At 39.7% G+C, this 20,220-nt stretch overlaps 1 protein-coding gene and 1 non-coding gene across 2 annotated transcripts in view; both read right to left on the reverse strand.

Annotated features, from left to right (window-relative positions):
• The window catches only part of UBXN4 (UBX domain protein 4), a 49,718-nt gene that overhangs the window by 19,727 nt on the left and 9,771 nt on the right, over positions 1–20,220 (reverse strand). Inside the window, exons 2-6 of the mRNA XM_075530038.1 lie at positions 19,848–19,950; positions 19,015–19,043; positions 18,359–18,477; positions 17,205–17,379; positions 10,082–10,178 (exon numbers count right to left, since the gene is read on the reverse strand). Of these exons, the coding sequence (XP_075386153.1) occupies positions 10,082–10,178; positions 17,205–17,379; positions 18,359–18,477; positions 19,015–19,043; positions 19,848–19,950 (523 nt within the window). The remainder of the gene's footprint in view (positions 1–10,081; positions 10,179–17,204; positions 17,380–18,358; positions 18,478–19,014; positions 19,044–19,847; positions 19,951–20,220) is intronic.
• Positions 3,607–3,774, reverse strand: LOC142425153 (U1 spliceosomal RNA). Its single transcript, XR_012779518.1, has one exon. It is a non-coding gene; the product is annotated as a U1 spliceosomal RNA (small nuclear RNA).

Here is a 20,220-nt window from a genome sequence, read left to right on the forward strand (position 1 = left end):
GAATGTGAGGGAGTGCAGACTGGGGACCCAAAGACCCTCTGTAGGCTACTGGACATCCTCTTACAGAATGGTTGCGGGAGGAGACGAGCCAGTCAAGTTGAAGTATAGCAACTATGAAACATATAACTTTCCTCTAGTTCTTTAATGCTTCCATCTCCCCCCTCCCACTATCATGATCCCAATACTAGAATACAAATCTGGCTAGACCAGAGGATGTACACTAGTACAGATAGGAACTGGAAACACAGGGAATCCAGGACAGATAAACCCCTCAGGACCAATAATGAGAGTAGTGATACCAGGAAGGGGAAGGTGGGATAGAAAGGGGAACTGATCACAAGGATCTACATATAACCCCCACTGGGGAATGGACAACAGAAAAGTGGGTGAAGGGAGACATTGGACAGTGTAAGACATGACAAAATAATAATAATTTATAAATTATCAAGGGTTCATTGGGGGAGAAGGGAGGGAGGGGAAAAACTAGCTGATACCAGGGCTCAAGTAGAAAGAAAATGTTTTGAGAATGATGATGGCAACAAATGTACAAGTATGCTTAACACAATGGATGTATGTATGGTTTGTGATAAGAGTTGTATAAGTCCCCAATAAAAATATTTATATAAAAAAAATCAACAACAGGCCAAATAATCAGGGGTGCTATATTCAGGAGTGTAGCTCTCCTATGTTCCCAAAGTGGGTGGACAATACTGCCCTCTCTGGGGAGTGACAGTGTCACCCAGGGGTTCTGCAAAAGCAGGCACCTACACTTTATCCTGGATTATGGGCTATATTACAAAAAACTTATCATTGTAAGGGAGGCGCTAATTTTTTTCCCCCCTCCTGAAGAGAGTGGTAAGTTTGGGAGCCTATGCTCTTAAAGAATGCAGAGATAAAGAAGGGGCATTAGGAAGACTTCTAGGAAAGTTCTCTAGGACACTGGTAGTTTTCTATTTCTTAATCTTAAAGGCAAGAGGCAGACAATGCTCTTCTCTACAATGTCGTGGTGGTGGTCACAAAGGGATAATGGAGACAACTGGGGAACGACAGATATGGACAGCACATTAGATAATCTTATTGTTTTAATTCACTGAGTGAGAAAATTAGATTGTACTGATGTTAACTGGGAGTCCTGGTAGAATGATAGTTATGTATTGGGCTACTAACCACAAGAGAAGCAGTTCAAAATCACCACACACTCAAAAGTAGAAAGATAACGTTTTTACTTCTGTAAAAGATTTATAGCCTCGGAAACCCACAGGAATCGTTCTATTCTCTTATGAGTGAGAATCAACCAGGTGGCGTGAGTTTGGTTTGGCTGGTTGGTGCTTGCTGCTGACTTGGCTGTGGCTTACCGTGACTATAGAACAGCATAGAAAGGCTCCATAATGCTTTCTAGGTTGAAACATTTAAGGAAGCAAATCTCCACGTCTTTACTCTAAAGGTCAGTTAAAGACTTTTGAACTATTGACCTTTTGGTTAGCAGCCCATATTTGGCCCCTGTGGCACCAGGGCTCCTAGAATCTGAAATGCCTTTATTCTCAGGGGAAACATGCTGAAGTGTTTAGGGAAGAAGTGAAAGCATGTCTTCAAGTTTCAAATGATTCAGCCAGAAAAAATTCCACCGATAGGATTATTCTTAAATGATTAGGGCAAAGAATGTACAGATGTGCTTTATACAATTGATGTATGTGTATGTATGGATTGTGATAAGAGTTGTATGAGCCCCTAATAAAATGTTTAAAAAAAAAAGATTATTCTTTCAACTTTTACGATGTTTGAAACTTTTCAAATGATAAGATTGGGGAAACGAATGGTATTATATAGTACAAAAATGGTACTAAATTATCTTACCCAGATAATGCTACCCACTTTAAAATATAGTAAGAATATACGTAAAAAAATAATACATTTTGAGCCCCTAATAAAATGTAAAAAAAGAAGAGAAAAAAAGAGAAAATGTTTAGGGCAAAGAATGTACAGATGTGCTGTATGCAATTGATTTATGTATATGTATAGATTGTGATAAGAGTTGTATGAGCCCCTAATAAAATGTTTTAAAAAATAATAATACATTTTGACTAAAAGAACCATGGATTCGTATGCATCACTAAAAGGCATCTACTTCAAGCTACTTGGCTTTAAGAATAAAAAAAACTTTCATACATTTGAATCAGTATCGAAAACAATTTATATCAAGAAGTTACTGATTGTTAAAACTTTAAATTAACTTCTTTGACAAAAGGTAGTACAAGATTCAAAGACGATGTTCTTAGTACTTACAAGGATCTGTTTCTGAGCTGACATCAATTTAAGTAGCTCACATCATCTCATAATCAAACTTTTTAAAATATTTGTTCTTATTTTTTATTTTATTGTTTTTTTTAAAACAATTTATTAGGGGCTCATACAACTCTTATCACAGTTCATACATATACGTACATCAATTGTATAAAGCACATCTGTACATTCTTTGTCCTAATCATTTTTTTTCTCCTCTTTTTTTTTTACATTTTATTAGGGACTCATACAACTCTTATCACAATCCATACATATACATACATCAATTGTATAAAGCACATCCATACATTTAATCAAACTATTTTCCTTAAAGTTAAATGAGAAAAAGGCTAGGAACTCAGCTGAACAATCATTTTCCAAAACCTTGGTCTCTGGAAATAAATGTCAAAGCTTGAGTCCAAAGTTAGGGTCTTATATTCACTAACCTATCTTGCCAAAGTTTTAAAACTCCTGTTTTAAATTTGCATAAAAAATACATGTATTTTTAAATAGTTCTTTTTAAATTTTCATAAATCATTTTGTTGGGGGCTCTTACAGCTCTTATAACAATCCATACATCAATTGCATCAAGCACATTTGTACATATGCTGCCATCATAATTTCAAAAACGTTTACTTTCTACAGGAGCCCTTGGTATGACAGCTCCTCTTTTTATCCCTCCATCCCCTCCTCATGAACCCTTTGGTAATTCATAAATATTTTAATTTTCATATTTTACACCATCCGCTGTCTCCCTTGACCCATGTTTCTGTTATCTCTCCCTGGGGGGAAAGAGGTGGGGAAATTGTACATCGATCATTGTGATTGGTTTCTCCTTTCTCCCCAGCATCCCCCTACCCTCCTAGTATCCCTATTCCCATTATTGGTCCAGAGGGGTTTATCTGTCCTGGATTCTGTGTGTCAAGAGCTCTTGTTTGTACCAGAGTATATGCTCTGGCCTAGCCAGATTGGGGGAGGAAGCATTAGAGAACTAGAGAAATACTATGTTTCGTCAGTGCTGTGCTGCACCCGGGCTGGCTCATACCTTCCCTGTGACCCTTCTGTGAGGGGATGTCCAACTGTTTACAGATGGACTTTGTTTGGGTCTCCATTCGGACCCCCCTCATTCTCATTGTCTTCAGATGCCTGATACCTGATCCTGTTGACACCTTGTGATCATACAGGTGGATGTGTTTCTTCCATGTGGCCTTGTTGCTTCCCTGCTAGACAGATGTTTGTTTAACTTCAAGCCTTTAAGACCCCAGATGTTATATATATATATATATTTTTTTTTTTTTAATATATATCTTTTTTATTTTTTTTCCCCAGGGGAGAGCACGAACGCAGTCCCCCACTACCACAAATTATGCAGTCGAGTTTCCCACATTTGGGGAAATCGCAGGGGTCAGCAAATCCGGAGTGCAATCAATGGATAAGCCTCTCCCTGGGAAAACCACCTTCATGATCATGGTATCTCCCCTACCAGGTAAGTATAATATATATCTTTTAATAGCCGGAAACCATCAGCTTTCTTCACATTAGTTTATGCACCCATTTTGTCTTCAGCGACCGTTTCAGGAAGGTGAGCATCACAGAATGCCAGGTTATTAGAATAAAAGTGTTCTTTCGTTGAGAGAGGACTTGTGTAGAGGTCCAATGTTTGTCTGCTACCTTATTACTTAACCTATAAATATATGTACATCGAGATATAGTCCTATCGTTATATATATTGGTATATTAACATGTCTATGTTTCTACCTCTGTGTCTTTTGCCTCCTAGTTCTTTCCGCTATTTCCTTTTACTTTTCTCCTGTCCCACTATCATGTACGACCTTCACTGGGCTCTCTGTACTTCCTCTCAACTACACTGCACTTGACTGAACCGCACCAGGCATTCTATGCCTCCTCACCATCCATTTTAGATCCCTTGATCTTCTCTTGTTCCTGGGTTTGTTGCCTACAACATATTTTTAAATATCATCAAAGTTAGATAAAAACTTTAATTTTCTTTTAGGAGTTGGTATTACAAAGTTCTGTCAGCATTAGAGTAAACCACAGGAATGTATAGGCCCAATTCCTCTTGGCTGAGAAAAAGCAGGGCAGGTTAGCTTTGGCAGAAGTTTAGGGTCAGGGTCCAATAACTAATCCTTCCAATGCTGCCAGGGAATAAGTTAGAGGCAGTGTTGTGAAAGCAGTACAGAACTACAGCAGGGATGGGGAAAATAAGGGCAACCCTGAGAGTGTACATGGTGAGCTAAGACATTCAAGATAGGAAAATAGAGATTAATTAGTTGTTTACAAGTGGCAATGAATTCAACTGCACAAAGAAATAGCATTCCTAACTGGGTGTGAACTCAGATCAATAACATACAAAACAATTGCTTGTGAATTAGGTTTTATAGATCAGCCAAGTCTGACAAGTTTGTCTCAGTAAGAATTTGAAATGCCTCTAAGATTTTAATTAAACTAAGGTTGTTCAACGTTATCAAAGCAGTGAAAAGTTAGTTTCAAATATAAATGGCTTAATTATCAAGAGTTTATCAGTAACAACATTTCATCCACTCTCCTTATTAGTATCCTTTCTAAAGCACCCAGACCACATACATTCCATATCATGGTACTAATAGCATATGTCTTTTAAAAATACATGAATATATGTATTTATAGACCTATTTTCTTTTTGGGGGGTATTTGGTTTTTATTTATGTTTTTTTTAAAACAATTTATTAGGGGCTCATACAACTCTTATCACAGTCCATACATATACATACATCAATTGTGTAAAGCACATCTGTACATTCTTTGCCCTAATCATTTTCTTTTCTTTTTTTTCCCTTTTCATTTTTTACATTTTATTAGCGACTCATACAACTCTTATCACAATCCATACATATACATACATCAGTTGTATAAAGCACATCCATACATTCCCTGCCCCAATCATTCTCAAAGCATTTGCTCTCCACTTAAGCCCTTTGCATCAGGTCCTCTTTTTTTTCCCCCTCCCTCCCCTCTCCCCCCTCCCTCATGTGCCCTTGGTAATTTATACATCATTATTTTGTCATATCTTGCCCTATCCGGAGTCTCCCCTCCCCCCCTTCTCTGCTGTCCCTCTCCCAGGGAGGAGGTCACATGTAGATCCTTGTAATCAGTTTCCCCTTTCCAACCCACTCACCCTCCACTCTCCCAGCATCGCCCCTCACACCCTTGGTCCTGAAGGTATCATCCACCCTGGATTCCCTGTGCCTCCAGCCCTCATATGCATCAGTGTACAGCCTCTGCCCTATCCAGCCCTGCAAGGTAGAATTCGGATCATGGTAGTTGGGGGGAGGAAGCATCCAGGATCTAGGGGAAAGCTGTGTTCTTCATCGGTACTACCTCGCACCCTGACTGACCCATCTCCTCTCCTAAACCCCTCTATGAGGGGATCTCCATTGGCCAACACTTGGGCCTTGGGTCTCCACTCTGCACTTCCCCCTTCATTTAATATGATATATACACACATATATATATACCACACACACACACAAACACACACACACATATCTATTTTTTTTTTTGCATGATGCCTTATACCTGGCCCCTTGGCACCTCGTGACCGCACTGGCCGGTGTGCTTCTTCCATGTGGGCTTTTTGGCTTCTGAGCTTGATGGCCGCTTGTTCACCTTCAAGCCTTTAAGACCCCAGACACTATCTCTTTTGATAGCCGGGCACCATTAGCTTTCTTCACCACATTTGCTTATGCACCCATTTGTCTTCAGCGATCCTATCATGGAGGTGTGCAGTCAATGATATGATTTTTTGTTCTTTGATGCCTGGTAACTGATCCCAGACCTACTTTTCTTTCTAAATGAGTTTGTACCCAATATTTGGCATTTATGGTTAACAATGAAAATCTACTCTTTGGTTATTCTGTGTATTAACAACTCATGTCTGGCAGTAACAAACTCCCGAGTGTGATGAGCGGGTACTATTGGCTAGGGTGGTTTACAGTTATGTGTTAACTTGGCAGGGCCATTATTCTTTTTGGGTTAGCATCATATAATGATGTTATCTGGGTATTTTGCAATAATGTAGTCATCCTTGGTGTAATGGGTAACTCATTGGGCTGCAATAGCATAGTCGGCAGTTCAAAACCACCAGCAGCTGAGAAAGACTGGGCTTTCTACTCCTGTACAGGTAGAAACCCACAGGGGTACTCTAAGCCAGCAAAGACTTAGATGGCCATGAGGTTTTTTAGTCATCCTTAATTTTACCAATTTTTGCATAATGACACAGTCTTTGGAACCTAACTGTGTCATTCATTGAGTTAGAGTGGGCATTTATGTGTGTGTGTGTACATATATAAGTATATATGAACTAAAATCAATGCTCTAAAATTAATAATGATTCAATAAGAAGTATGATAACCTCAAAGCAAAGGAGAAAAAAATTCCATAATTATTCTTTCATAGATAGCAGGATAAGTATCTTGGTGTATATCAGTGTCTTTAATTAACTCATATTGAGTTGATTCATATTATATACAACACATGTGGTGTGTATATAATTTTAAATTAAAATGGTATATTCTATTTGAAAAGTCATCCTGGCAAATACCAACTGACAATGCTTAAGTAGAAAGGAAGCTATTAGAAACAATAGTCACAGAAAATCTCCTCTGCCTCGGTCCTAAGCATAACTACTGCTGGACTCGTGACCTACAAAGATGCTACTTTGAAGCATTTCTTCCTTCCTTTCCCCATGACCATAAGAAGTTGGTTTTCACTTCATCCCGAGGTGGTATGACTAAGAACAGAGTGGTATGCCTGCGGAAAATCATAAGGAAACAAAACCGGATGAAGCTCTAGGCACCTTGATTCCCTGCTGCTGTCCTAGTCTTATGCCATCTCCTCACCACTATGAGAGATCTACCCTGCTGTTCACCAAAACCAAGGCTTGATCCTGCCCCAACTCTGGTAAAGAATGGGCACAACAATCTGCTTATCAATAACAACATCTCATCCTCCTTCCATAATTAGCATCCTTCCACAATCTAGGTTGTGCTGAAATGAGGCTTGATCTTGAGTCATAGGCAAACCCAAAGAGCCGATGCCAGCAATCATGCTGAAGTTTGTTACTTCATAAATCAACACATCTGGAAAATGTCTAGAACTTGCACATGACACCACTACATGATTTAAGTCAGCAATAACAATATTACTGATTACTTATTATTTACAGTTCATATTTCTTTTAAGTGTCTTACTGAAAAACGATGATTTAAATAATTATAATTAAAAAGACTAAATGAGAAACAAAATGTCAGAAATTTATACCTGAGTATTAGACCAATTAATAAAAAATTATTATTTAACAGGCACTCACTTATGCACCTAGGCTCAGTACAGTCATAAAATTAGCTGATGTCTTTGCCCTATTCTATAACAAGGATAGATATAAGCAGAAGCAACAGTTTTTTAAAAAAACAAACACAGGTATCCCCTCCCCACCAAAGAACACACGTCAGAGCACAGCACTGAAGCTACAGCTTGGGGAGAGGGTCGAGTCTAATTAGAGCAACACAGGAGCAAACAAAGAGGGAAGGAGAGAGAGTGAGTGGAGCACATTCTGGCCCACCAAGCCCCAAGGATTATACTCCTGCTCAGAGCAGCCAATTCCCAGAAAGGATCCTAGGGCTTGCCCCACTACGAAACATGACGTCCCTCACTGACCACAGCACTACGGGGGATAACACTGGACACAGAGTGCAGGAATCATGCCCAATCGGACCCAACCACACTGTGGAGAAACACTAGGGCATGCAACAGAGCAGCAAGGGAGCAAACCAATGTCCCCAGGGAGTACCAAATACAAACTCTGGGGCTAGGGCATGGCACCTCATCAGACTCGACTGGAAAACACTTCTAAAGGTCAAGAAACAGATCTGGAGCTATTTATAGCAGCAGTTCTCAACCTGTGGGTCATGATCCCTTTGGGAGTCAAAAGCCCTTTCACAGGGGTCACCCGATTCAGAAAACAGTAGCAAAATTACAGTAATGAAGTAGCAATAAAAATAATTTTATGGGTGGTCGGGGGGAGTTTACCATAACATGAGGAAATGTATTAAAGGGTCACAGCATTAGGAAGGTTGAGAACCACTGATTTATAGGCTTTTCTTTTTCTGGTCCTTTGTTTGTTTTGTTTTCTTTTGCTTTGTCTTGTTTTTGTGCTTATTTTTGTCTCTGCACGTCTACCTAGATAAGATAAGTGGGATAAACAATCCAGAGGAGAAAACAATGGGACCAACAGGGGGACACAGGAGAGGGGGAGGTGGGGAAAAGGAAGGGGGTGTCAACAAACCCAGGGAGACAAGGGAACAACAAGTGATCTAAAATTGTTGGCAAGGAGGGCATAGGATGCCTGGTGGTACTTGATCAAGGGCAATGTAGCTGAGAGGAATTACTGAAACCCAAATGAAGGCTGAACATGATAGCGGGACAAGAGGAAAGTAAAAGGAAATAGAGGAAAGAACTAGTATGCAAAGGACATTTATAGAGGTTTAAATACAGGCATGTATATATGTAAATATATTTATATATAACAATAGGGAAATAATTTATGTACATATATTTATATGTTAAGTATTAAGGTAGCAGATGGACATTGGGCTTCTACTCAAGTATGCCCTCAATCTAAGAACACTTTGCTCTAATAAGATGTCATTCTGTGATGCTCACCTTCCTGACAGGATCGTTGAAGACAAAATGGTGAATAAGCAAATGTGGTGTAGAAAGCTGATGGTGTCCAGTTATCAAAAGCTATAGCGTCTGGGGTTTTAAAGGCTTGAAGAAGAACAAGCAACCATCTAGCTGATAAGCAACAAAGCCCACATGGAAGATACACACCAGCCTGTGTGATCATGAGGTGTCAATGGGATCAGGTATCAGGCATCAAAGACCCAGAACAAAAAATCTTATCAATGTGAATGAGGGGAAGGGTGAAGTAGAGACTCAAAGCCCATCTGTAGGCAACTGGACATCCCCTTACAGAAGGGTCTCAGGGAGGAGACAAGCCAGGCAGGGTGCAGGGTAGCACCAATGAAACATACAACTTTCCTCTATTTCTTCAATGCTTCCCCTGCCCAGCTAGACAAGAGCATGTACACTGGTACAGATAAGAGCTCTTAACACACAGAATCCAAGACAGATAAACTCCTCAGGACCAATAATGAAAGTAGCAATACCAGGAAGGGAGGGGGATGATTGGGGGAGAAAGGGGGAAACTGATCACAACGATCTACATATAACCCCTTTCCAGCGGATAGACAACAGAAAAGTGGGTGAAGGAGACATTGGTCAGTGTAAGATATGAAAAAAAAATTTTTATAAATTATTAAGGGTTCAGAATGGAGGGAAGGTGGGGAAGTGGAAATGAGGAACTGATACCAAGGACTCAAATAGAAAGAAAATGGCAACATATTTACAAATATGCTTGATACAATGGATAGATGTATGGATTGTGATAAGAGCTGTAAGAACCCCCAATAAAATGATTAAAAACAAAACAGAACACATGTAGCAAAATACCAGTAAAAAAACAAGATTCTTAAATTGACCTACAGCTGACTGACGACATCGCTCAGAGATACAGAAAAGCTTCACTGTCAGAATATTAATTTTATAGGCATAAATATATTAGTCAGGTAATCCAATATTGCAACATAAATTCTGACACTTCTTATGTGTGACTCTAGCCTTTATTCAAATTAAGTAATGGAGACACCTTTTAAATAAAATACATTAAGAAATAAGAGCAAACCTTTCCACTCTGACGGTGAGGTCCTCTGCAGGTCTTGGATCGGAACACTCATTCCTGGGCTCCTGAGAGGAAGTGGGGTGGCCTGCACTGTCTCCTCCTTAATTAGATAAAAAGGAAAAAGAACAGTTTTTAATGCTAATTTTAGAGCTAAAATCTTTACCTTCAACATTGTATTAATACTCTTATTTCTTAAACATTCCATAGATTCCTTAAGAATACAACTAGAGATATGAAATGGACTCCTATTAAGAAATGGACCAGAACAACAAATGAAATGGTGGGCACAGGGCAAGGGGAGGGGTGCAGCCACACTGTGGGGAAAGCAATCAATATCACAAACCAAAATGGGAATGAAGTATTGAATGGAAAAACAATTTGCTCTACAAAACTTTACCCAAATCACACTAAAAGTTATGAATAAATGAGCTATAACTAATCCTGATGTTTAGATCAGGGCAAAATAGTGTAATAAGCAAGGCAGCTACCCAGACAGAGGTGAACATGACAAAACATCAAATGACCTGGCAGGAGGGGGTACAGCCAGAGCAGACTCTGTGCACCTGGCCCCCGGTAGTCTTTACTTGAAAGCAGTGCTGACCAGGATACTAGCCACGCACAGCTACTAAGCTTTTGAAGGGCTGAACTTCTAAATGTATTGTAGTTAAATTTCAAATAGTCTGATGTGGCTCTATCTATGATATTGAAGTTTTATCTTAGTTATGGTTCTAGACTTGTTGGTTCCACAAATCTAATTATATAGGCCAGAGTAATTCCTTACTTAATACTCCCTTCCTGGCCATCCTCTTTGTAACTGGCATCAAACTAGGACTATGTAAGTGTGAGGTACTGTGGCCCACCAAAGGGACTGACTGGAGTGTTTGCTGTGAAGTGTAATTTCTTAATATAGCTCTGCTAGCTATAGTTCCTTTTGCAATGCAAATCCTAGCCTCTATGTTAGTGGCTATAATCCTATTTGGGAAGGAGTTCTGTTATGCTAAGGAGCCCTAGTGATAGAGTGGCTACAAGTTGGATTGTGATCCAAAAGGTCAGCAGTTCAAAACTACCAGGGGCCCCTTGGGGGAAAGGCAGGGCTTTCTACTCCTGAAATGTTAGTCTCGGAAACCCAGAGACAGTTCTACCCTGTTCTACAGGGTCGCTGTGAGCCTACACCCATTCAATGGCACTCAACAAACTGTTATGCTAATGGTCAGAATTAAGGTGGATGTATTCCAAGTCTCACTCTCACTAGAGGGTGTGAATCAAGTCACAGCCGTTTCCTCAGGGGTATGTTCTGCTGAAAGCCAAAAACCACACCTCCATCAAAGCCATTTCTCTGACAACCATCCCAGAAGAAGAGGGGAAGAATCAAGACCAGAGGACCCAGACGCCAAGGTACATAAATAAAGGAACAGAGTAAGGGAGCACACCGAGACCAAGGCAGAGGGACTGTGTCTCTGAAACCACAGACTGTGAAACAGTGAAGGAGGGTATCAGGTGGGCTTCCTGGTCCATGGAAGCAGAAGTCAAAGGCTGAGATGCTGAGGATCAGAAAGAGACTTGGCATCTGACTGGGGCGAGGTACTACTGTGGACCAACGACTGATCCAGACGTGTGCTAACCAGCTAACTTCCTTACTACACTCCTACAATTGTGAATTTTGTCTGTGAGTTCTGTGTGGTCACTGCAACAAATTACTAAACCCAGCAGAAAAGAGTGTTTGTGACTGGTGTCAGGATAGGTAAAGAAAGATGGGGAGTAGAGGCATGTCTGACCTCTGTCTTGTGGCAATCGGCCTTAGGCTGATGTGGAGATGGACACTTTTCCCTCCTACAGGTCAGCTGTGGGTCCCACTTGCTGATAATGTACGTAAGAGGACATGGCACCCTTGTAAGTGGGGCCATGCAAATGATCGCAGGGATTAGTCAGCTTTGCATTCCTGTTATATTGAAATTGGGCCATCACAGAGGCGGAAATGGGGAATATCAGTACCATCAAGCAGGGGTAGCAGGAGTACAGCACAAACTTTTGAGTTCCCTACACTGAACTTTCCCAGTCCAGGAGACAGAGAGCTATGATATCAGAGATGGTGAGAAGGGAATAATAAAGCAGCAGAGGCAACAGAACCAGGCAATTTATGAGACTGGCTTTAGGCAAGATGTTTAGCAGCAGAGTGGAATGCCTCCTGGGCAGTTGAATCAATAGAGCTTGTTTGTTGACCCACAGAGCTAGCATGTCAAGACTTACTGGGAGAAATGGGCATTCATTTACTGGCAGAGCTAAAGGAGCTTTACGACTTGCCAAAGGAGGACATGGACAGTGGAAGGAACCATGCGCTATGAGGTCAAGAAGCAGAAAGAAGTGTGCCTGTGAGCCTGGAGAAAAGGAGGCTGTCCTGATCAAAGAACGGTGTCCTCAGTGTTTTTAATTCGAAAATGTAACCTGGTAGTGTCCCTAGGAAACCCCGTAACTGTGGGTAATCTCTGGGTTCTATGTGGTCAGTGCGAAGAATTATTCCACTCAGAAGTACAGAATACTTTGAGAAGAGCAGAACTGGTTAAAAAAAAAACGTGAGGGTGCAGGTCTGACCTCTACCTCATAGGAATTGGCCTTATACTGATGCTGACAGTGAGCCTCCTCCCACTGAATTCAGAGGAGGACAAGACACCACCCCCATACCATAGCTGCAGGGGCGATTTATTTTTACACTAGTAGTATTATAAGGATTTCTTTTTTTTTTTTTTTTTTTTAAGGATTTCTTTTTTAAGGACTAAATTTTGTCCTAGCCTTTTCTAGTAAGCAGACAGGCCTGAAATTTCTGTCTTTTCTTTCCTTACCACTAACCACCAACTTGATTCTTCTTCACATTTATGATCTTGTGAGGAGCAACAGTTATGGAGTCACAGAGCCTGGGTTCACATGCCAGTTCTGTCAGTTACTTAACCTCTCCGTGCCTCATCTGTAAAATGAGGATAACAACCTCATAAGGTCATTGTAAAAGTTATTGTGAATGATGGCATCAAATGTACAAATGTGCTTGACACAATGTATGTATCTACAGATGGTATTAAGAGCTGTAGGAACCCAATAAAATGATTTAAAAACGTTATTATGAGTTAATACAAATAGTGCTTAGAACTTTACTGAGGTTGACAAATTAAAAGTACTTTAGTTACTACAGTAGCAGTATGAATTATTTTTACTAAACATTTCTTATGAATAAGTTTCTTATTTTATGTTTAAGGAATTTTTAGATTTATCACTGAAAAAAAAAACACTTTTAAAGCTGAAAATGTAGGGACCGGCCCCAATCCCAACTATGTGGACAGCTGCTCCTCCCCTCAGAAAAATTTACTTCAGAGGACAGCACTGAAGCTACAGCTCAGGGAGAAGGACATGTCTGATCAGAGCACACCGGAGCAAATGAAGGGGGAGGAAGAGAGAGTGGAACACATCCTGGCCCACACCAAGCCTTGACGATGATATTCCCACTGAGAGCAGCCAATCCAGAGAGAAGACCATATGGCTGGCCCCACTATGAAATGCAACATCCCTCACTGACCCATATCCCTGTTGGAGACACTGTGCGTACTGCGCCCAATCTGATTCCACCACACCAAGGCAAAACACGAAAGGCATGCAACAGAATAGCAAGGGCAACAGAACAATGAAGTCCCTGGGGAATACAAAAATAGACTTTGGGGCCAGGGCTTGGCACCCCATCAGACTTAACCAGAAAACATTCCAAAGGCCAACAAACAGTCCTTGAACTAACTACAAACTTTTCTTCTTTGTTGTTATGTGTGGTTTTGTTTGTCATTGGCTTTTTGTTCTTGTTGTTTTTTCTTTTGTTGCTTGGGTTTTCTCTGTCTTGTTTCTGTGCATGTTATTATCTCCACAGTGCTGTCTAAATAAGATAGGTTGGATGAACAATCTGGAGGAGAAAACAACGGGACCGACAGTTCCAGGGGATCATGGGAGAGGGGGAAGTGGGGGAAAGGAGGTGGTGTTAACAAACCCAGGGACAAGGGAACAACAAATGATCCAAATCGGTGGTGAGGAGGGTGTAGGAGGCCTGGTAGGGCACAACAAGGGTAATGTAAACAAGAGGAATTACTGAAACCCAAATAAAGGCTGAACATGATAGTGGCACAAGAGTAAAATACAAGGAAATATAGGAAAGAACTAGGAGGTAAAGGGCATTTATAGAGATCTAAATAAAGGCATGTACATATGTAAATATATTTATATGTGAGAATGGAGAAATAGATTTATGAGCATATATTTATAGGTTTAGTATTAAGGTAGCAGATGGACATTGGGTCTCCACTCAAGTACTTCCTCAATTAAGAATACTTTGTTGTAGTAAACTGGCATTCCATGAGGCTCACCTTCGTGACATAATTGCTGAAGACAAAGCGGGTTCATAAGCAAATGTGGTGACGAAAGCTGATGGAGCCCAGCTATCAAAAGATATAGCATCTTGGGTCTTAAAGGCTTGCAGGTAAACAAGCAGCCATCTAGCTCAGAAGCAACAAAGCCCGGATGGAAGAAACATACCAGCCTGTGTGATCACAAGGTGTCGAAGGGATGAGGTATCAGGCACCAAAGAATAAAAAATCATATCACTCTGAATGAGGGGGAGTGCAGAGTGGGGACCCAAAGCCCATATCTAGGAAACTGGACATCCCCTTACAGAAGGGTGGCGGGGAAGAGAGGAGCCAGTCAGGGTGCAATGTAGCAACAATGAAACACACAACTTTCCTCTAGTTCCTAAATGCTTCCTCCTCCCACTATCATGATCCCAATTCTACCAGAAGATGTACACCAGTACACACAGGAACAGGAAACTCAGGGAATCCAGGACGGATGATCCCTTCAGGACCAATGGTGAGAGTGGTGATACCAGGAGGGTGGAGGGAGGGTAGCGTAGAAAGGGCGAACTGATTACAGGGATCTACATATAACCTCCCCCCTGGGGAATGGACAACAGAAAAGTGGGTGAAGGGAGACGTCAAACAGTGTACAATATGACAAAATAATAATTTATAAATTATCAAGGGTTCATAAGAGAGGGGGGAGCAGGGAGGGAGGGGAAAAATGAGCAGATGGCAGGGGTTTATGTGGAGTGCAAATGTTTTGAGAATGATGAGGGTAATAAATGTATAAATGTGCTTTACAATATTGATGTATGTATGGATTATGATGAGTTCTATGAGCTCCCAATAAAATGATTAAAAATAATTTTAAAAAATTAATGTGTATTTGAGGAGCTTTTTGTTTGCAATGATGTCTTCCCACCTCTTTCTTAAGCATTTGAGATGGCAATCAAAATATGGTCCCCATCTAGCCATTACTCTTTATGTGATGTATTACAAATTCAGGCTTCTTTGCCTATGGTTATAATCTCATTTTTGAGGGAGTTCCCTGCTACACTAGTGATCAGGATTAAGGTGTAGTTAAGTCCTGACCTTAGCAGAGGGTGTGAACCAAGTCATACTCTTTATTTCCTTGGGGTAGAGTCAGTTAAGATAAAAAACACACCTCCATCCAAGCTATTCCTCTGTTTATTAAGAGTCGTCACAGAGAAAAAGCCCAGGACCATTGGAAGAAGAGCATGTCCCAGATCTCTATGTGAAGTGACAGAGGCGGAAACCAGAGGCACCAGATACTATGACACAGAGATGATGGAACAGAGCAAAGGAGCCAGGCCAAGACTAGAGGCCGAGGCAAGAAAACCAAGACAGAACAGAGGAATAGCACCAACAGTACGGGACTGTGAAGCAGTATCACAGGCCGAGGGATCGCACGGCTAAGGACCAGGACAAGAGGATTGGCTGCTGGCTAAGAGGGACTGCTGTGGACCAGTGACTGTATTCTTACAGTTTACTGATTCTGGCTTGTGGGAACCCATTAATTTCCCTAATAAACACCCATAATTGTGTTTTTTATCTCTGTGTTCTGTGTAGCCATTACAACAAACTTTACTAGAGTTCCATGGGAGGAACAGTCACTGAATTACTGATGGAAAAGCAGTTGCTAATGATGTCTCTAAAGTGAACCAGAGACATACATAAATCATAGCTGTATGAACTTTGGGGATCACACACTTAATCTAAGAATGACTAGTTCTTATGCCATGGTCCTGCTTGATACTCACCTTCCTGAAAAGATCACTGAAGATATGAGTGGTTTAGCAAAGTATGGTGAAGAAACCACAGAGCGCACGGCTATCAGAAAGAATAGTGTTTGGAATCTTAAAGGCATGTCTTAAAATAAGCAGCCATCTAAATGTGGTGTCAACTAAACCTCCCTGGAAGAAGCCCACCAGCCTGTGTGAACCAAGGACTGTATGTAACAAAATCCACATCCAAAGGAAGGAATGGTATCAGAGCGCAAATCATGCACACCAGTGTGCAGAAGGCTACGGATGACAATGGAAACCCAAAATCCATTTGCAGGCTCCACACAGAGTAAGTCTCCAATGAGCCCTTCTGACCATGGTCGAGGGGTGTGAACAATCTTCCTAGCAACACTGAGTACTGGAAAGTCAATTATGACCAGGGTAGGGAGTTAGGTTAAAATGTAACACCTTATAAATTGATTTCTCCTTTGATCCATTTTAATGTTGCTTCACTTTCAATATTTTATTTTTGATCAAAGTTTTTCTGTTTTACAATTATGATTGGGTTATTTTTGGTTTGTTTCTTGTTTATGTTTCATATGATTTTCTGTACATGAAATCCAAGATAAGTAAATCTATAAAGAAAGAAAATAAACTAATAATTACCTAGGGGCCGGCATAGGGGTGGGGTCAGGAGAAATGGGGAGCATATAGCAAGTATAAGGAGAAAATGTTTTAACAAATGTATAAATGTGCTTGACACAACGGATGCATGGATTGTGATAAGAGTTGTACGAGTCCCCAATAAAATGGTTTCAACAAAAAAGAAAGAAAATGTTTTGAAATTGATTATGGTAATGATTACACAACTCTTCTTAAAATGAACGGAATCTTAAATTGTCTATGTGAACTCCATGCCAAGAAAACCATCTCAAAACGAATGACTGCGCATGTTTTGCTACACATCTACTTCACCCTAATCATTCAGCAGAAGGACAGAACCTGTTGGCGCATCAGCCGCAGCCGCAGAAGTGGGTGGTGTCTCACAAAGCTGGGCTTGTCTGGACTGAGGGTTTTCACACGCGTTATTAGGTTCAAATGAGGCAGACAGAGTAGAAACGGAACTTTCTGATGGGCTCCCATTTGCAACTGCTATTTCAACTTTTAGTGAGTGCATCTAGGGAGGAAACAAATTGGGAATAATAGGAAAAGAATAAGCTCAATTGACCATGGCATATGAAACCAAAATACGAGTTAAACCATTTAATAATCTGCCATAGGTAAAAGTACTACATTCTCTATATGTAGATGAATCTAAAATGACACTCTAAATGTAGCTTAATCACATTGTGGAATTCAAGTGCAAGCAGGTGAGAGTAGAAAAAGACTTTTAAAGCATAATATTGACTTTTCTTCAAAGCAGACCTCAAAGAATTGAGAGCCACTTCATTTCATTAGAATTCAAGTAAGATGCAAATGAAAAAAGTATCAGATAAGGTCCTTAAAATATATCATACAATACAGTGGTAGGACCATAATATGAAAGCAATTCTCCCTCACAACTGAGTGTAGGCAGTCCCAGGTTACATTCACACAACCCATAGTTAGAAACTAGCTTCTGTATAAAGTTTATTATATTAAAATATTGATGTATACAATTCACATACAATTATTATTACTATTGTATTATTATGTTAGCGATATTTTCATGCATCTAGAAGTGATTTTTTAAATGTTTTTTATTCACAGAAAGTTACACTATATGCAAAAATAAACATGAGACTGACATTATATAGGAACATACCTAACTTTTTCTGATTTACATACAAACTCGACTTAAAGACATACTTATGAACAGAACTTGCTTGCAATCCAGGGACTGCCTATAATGGTGATGTGCATCATGTGATTGGGGAAAGGAAGGGAAAGAGGGAGAGGATAAAAAGAGAAAGAAGTCACTCAAGTATTGGTTACAGGCATCATCAACTTTAAAATGTGGCTTTCAAAGCAAGTTCATTAAGACAGTACTTAATACCTTAGAAATTCTGTGGCACTGGCAGGGTCCTGAAAATAAAGAGGGGCTCCCAAAAGATTCCAGTGTCAAATGCCCAATACATTTTTCCCACAGGGAGGCAAAGAAACACTGTTCCTCTCACCTGTCGGACTTTGTGAATTCTGGTAACAAGTTCATTTGCAGAAACACTTCCTGCTATTACTTCCAAGGGAATTCCACTGTCTCCAATAAAGAAGCTGGACGGAACACACACTACCGGGTCTGTTCAGTGTAATTAAGTCTAACAATTCATAAACAACAAAGTGCTAATTTCATGCAACAGTATTAATAATAAAGCAAAGTATCATCGTGAATTTCACAATATAATCAGTTATCATGTATAAGAAATTCACCTATCATATCTACTATTGACCACTACATACGACTACACACGTGTACAGGGCAAGTGATAAGTAAAATGATTTATGCTTTACTTGTGTGTAACACGTGTGGGTGAAGAACATCTACATTTCCCTGTATCACAACTTTCTTCTAATCCAGCTTGCTACCAAGTGCCTCTTGACAGGTATTTTTAATATTTCTATCAAACTCCTCCATATTGCTTTTAAGATATACACTATGTTCCCATTTGCTACAATGTAGTATCTCAAAGGATATTTAATAACATAGTTTCCATAAAAGAGATGGATGATTTTCTAAATGTATGGATGCTTTTTAGATTTTATCAATTAACCAAAGAAAGGTAAATAAAACATCTAACAAAATATATCTAAAATTGATTCTTCTATGAAAGGATACAGATTTGTGAAAATTGCAGGCAGGCCTCACTGTAAAGCAAAAGCAAAACCAAAGTAAGCAGACGAATGCAACTTTTTGCCAAATGATAAAGTGTTTTAAATTAATATGTAGTGTGCCAATCAAAGTATTTCTGTGAAACCACCAGCTCCTTTCATGGGCACCACGTCCAAAGAGAAAATTGCAATTTTTATTTTGCAAGACATTTTGCTTGTTTTTAAATTATCTGCCCTAAAAGTTCCATTAGCTCTTACAACCTTCAAACTGCTATCTGGATCTGGTTTTCAGTTGTTAATTTTTAAGAGTAGCTGAAAAGAACATGGGGAGCTTCCTTATGTTTAATACTTCTTCATATGCTGGAAATTTCCTATAACAGAACGTTGAAAAGGGGAAGAGAAGGAGACATGAAACAGATTTGAGTATACAAACGAGTACAAAGAAGGGCCTATAAACCTCTTCATTCCCACTCCATTAAACAGTTCCAGTCTCAAATACAGAATCACAAAGGGTGAGTGGTCAATTTTTCAGAAATATTCAATATATGATTTATGGTTACTTCCAAGTTCTTGGGAACTGAGGTAAACAGTCCCCTTTGCTTTCCTGGTACATGTCCCATAACTCTTTAGAAGACTTGGAGAATTTCACGATTTTTTTAGCAAAGATAATAATAATTACTAAGGAAAATGGCAGTCAGAATTTATATTGGAGCAGTCCCCAATATACCTTAGACATTCAAACATGTAACATTAATATCCTCCTAGTCCAAGAAAACCACCATATAACACAATCAAAAAAACATCGAGTTAAAAGTCATGAAATAGAAAATATAAACAAACCTTTTACTATCGATTTTAATAGCAACAAAACTGTCTGAGGATGCTTCTGTCACTTTCTCATCTTCCCAACTGGCAGCCATCTGTGTAGACTGCTCATCATCACCTGTAAAACATTTCATGGAGTTTTATCAAATTAATTCTGCTGACTACAAGTTCTTCCTCCTGAAAATGTTCAACTTCAAATAACATAGTTCCATAAATAGCATTCCCTATCTAATTTGAAAACTGAGGGGTTCCCCCCAAAATGTAAAGCGTGAATATTGTTGACATCTATTTAAATTATACAAAGTAATTCCTTTACATGAAGATGACATTCAAATTATAATGCAAATATCACATTAAGACGTCATCAGTAAAATATTTACTTGGACTT

The sequence above is a fragment of the Tenrec ecaudatus genome, chromosome 13, assembly GCF_050624435.1.
Source record: "Tenrec ecaudatus isolate mTenEca1 chromosome 13, mTenEca1.hap1, whole genome shotgun sequence".
NCBI lineage: Eukaryota > Metazoa > Chordata > Mammalia > Afrosoricida > Tenrecidae > Tenrec > Tenrec ecaudatus.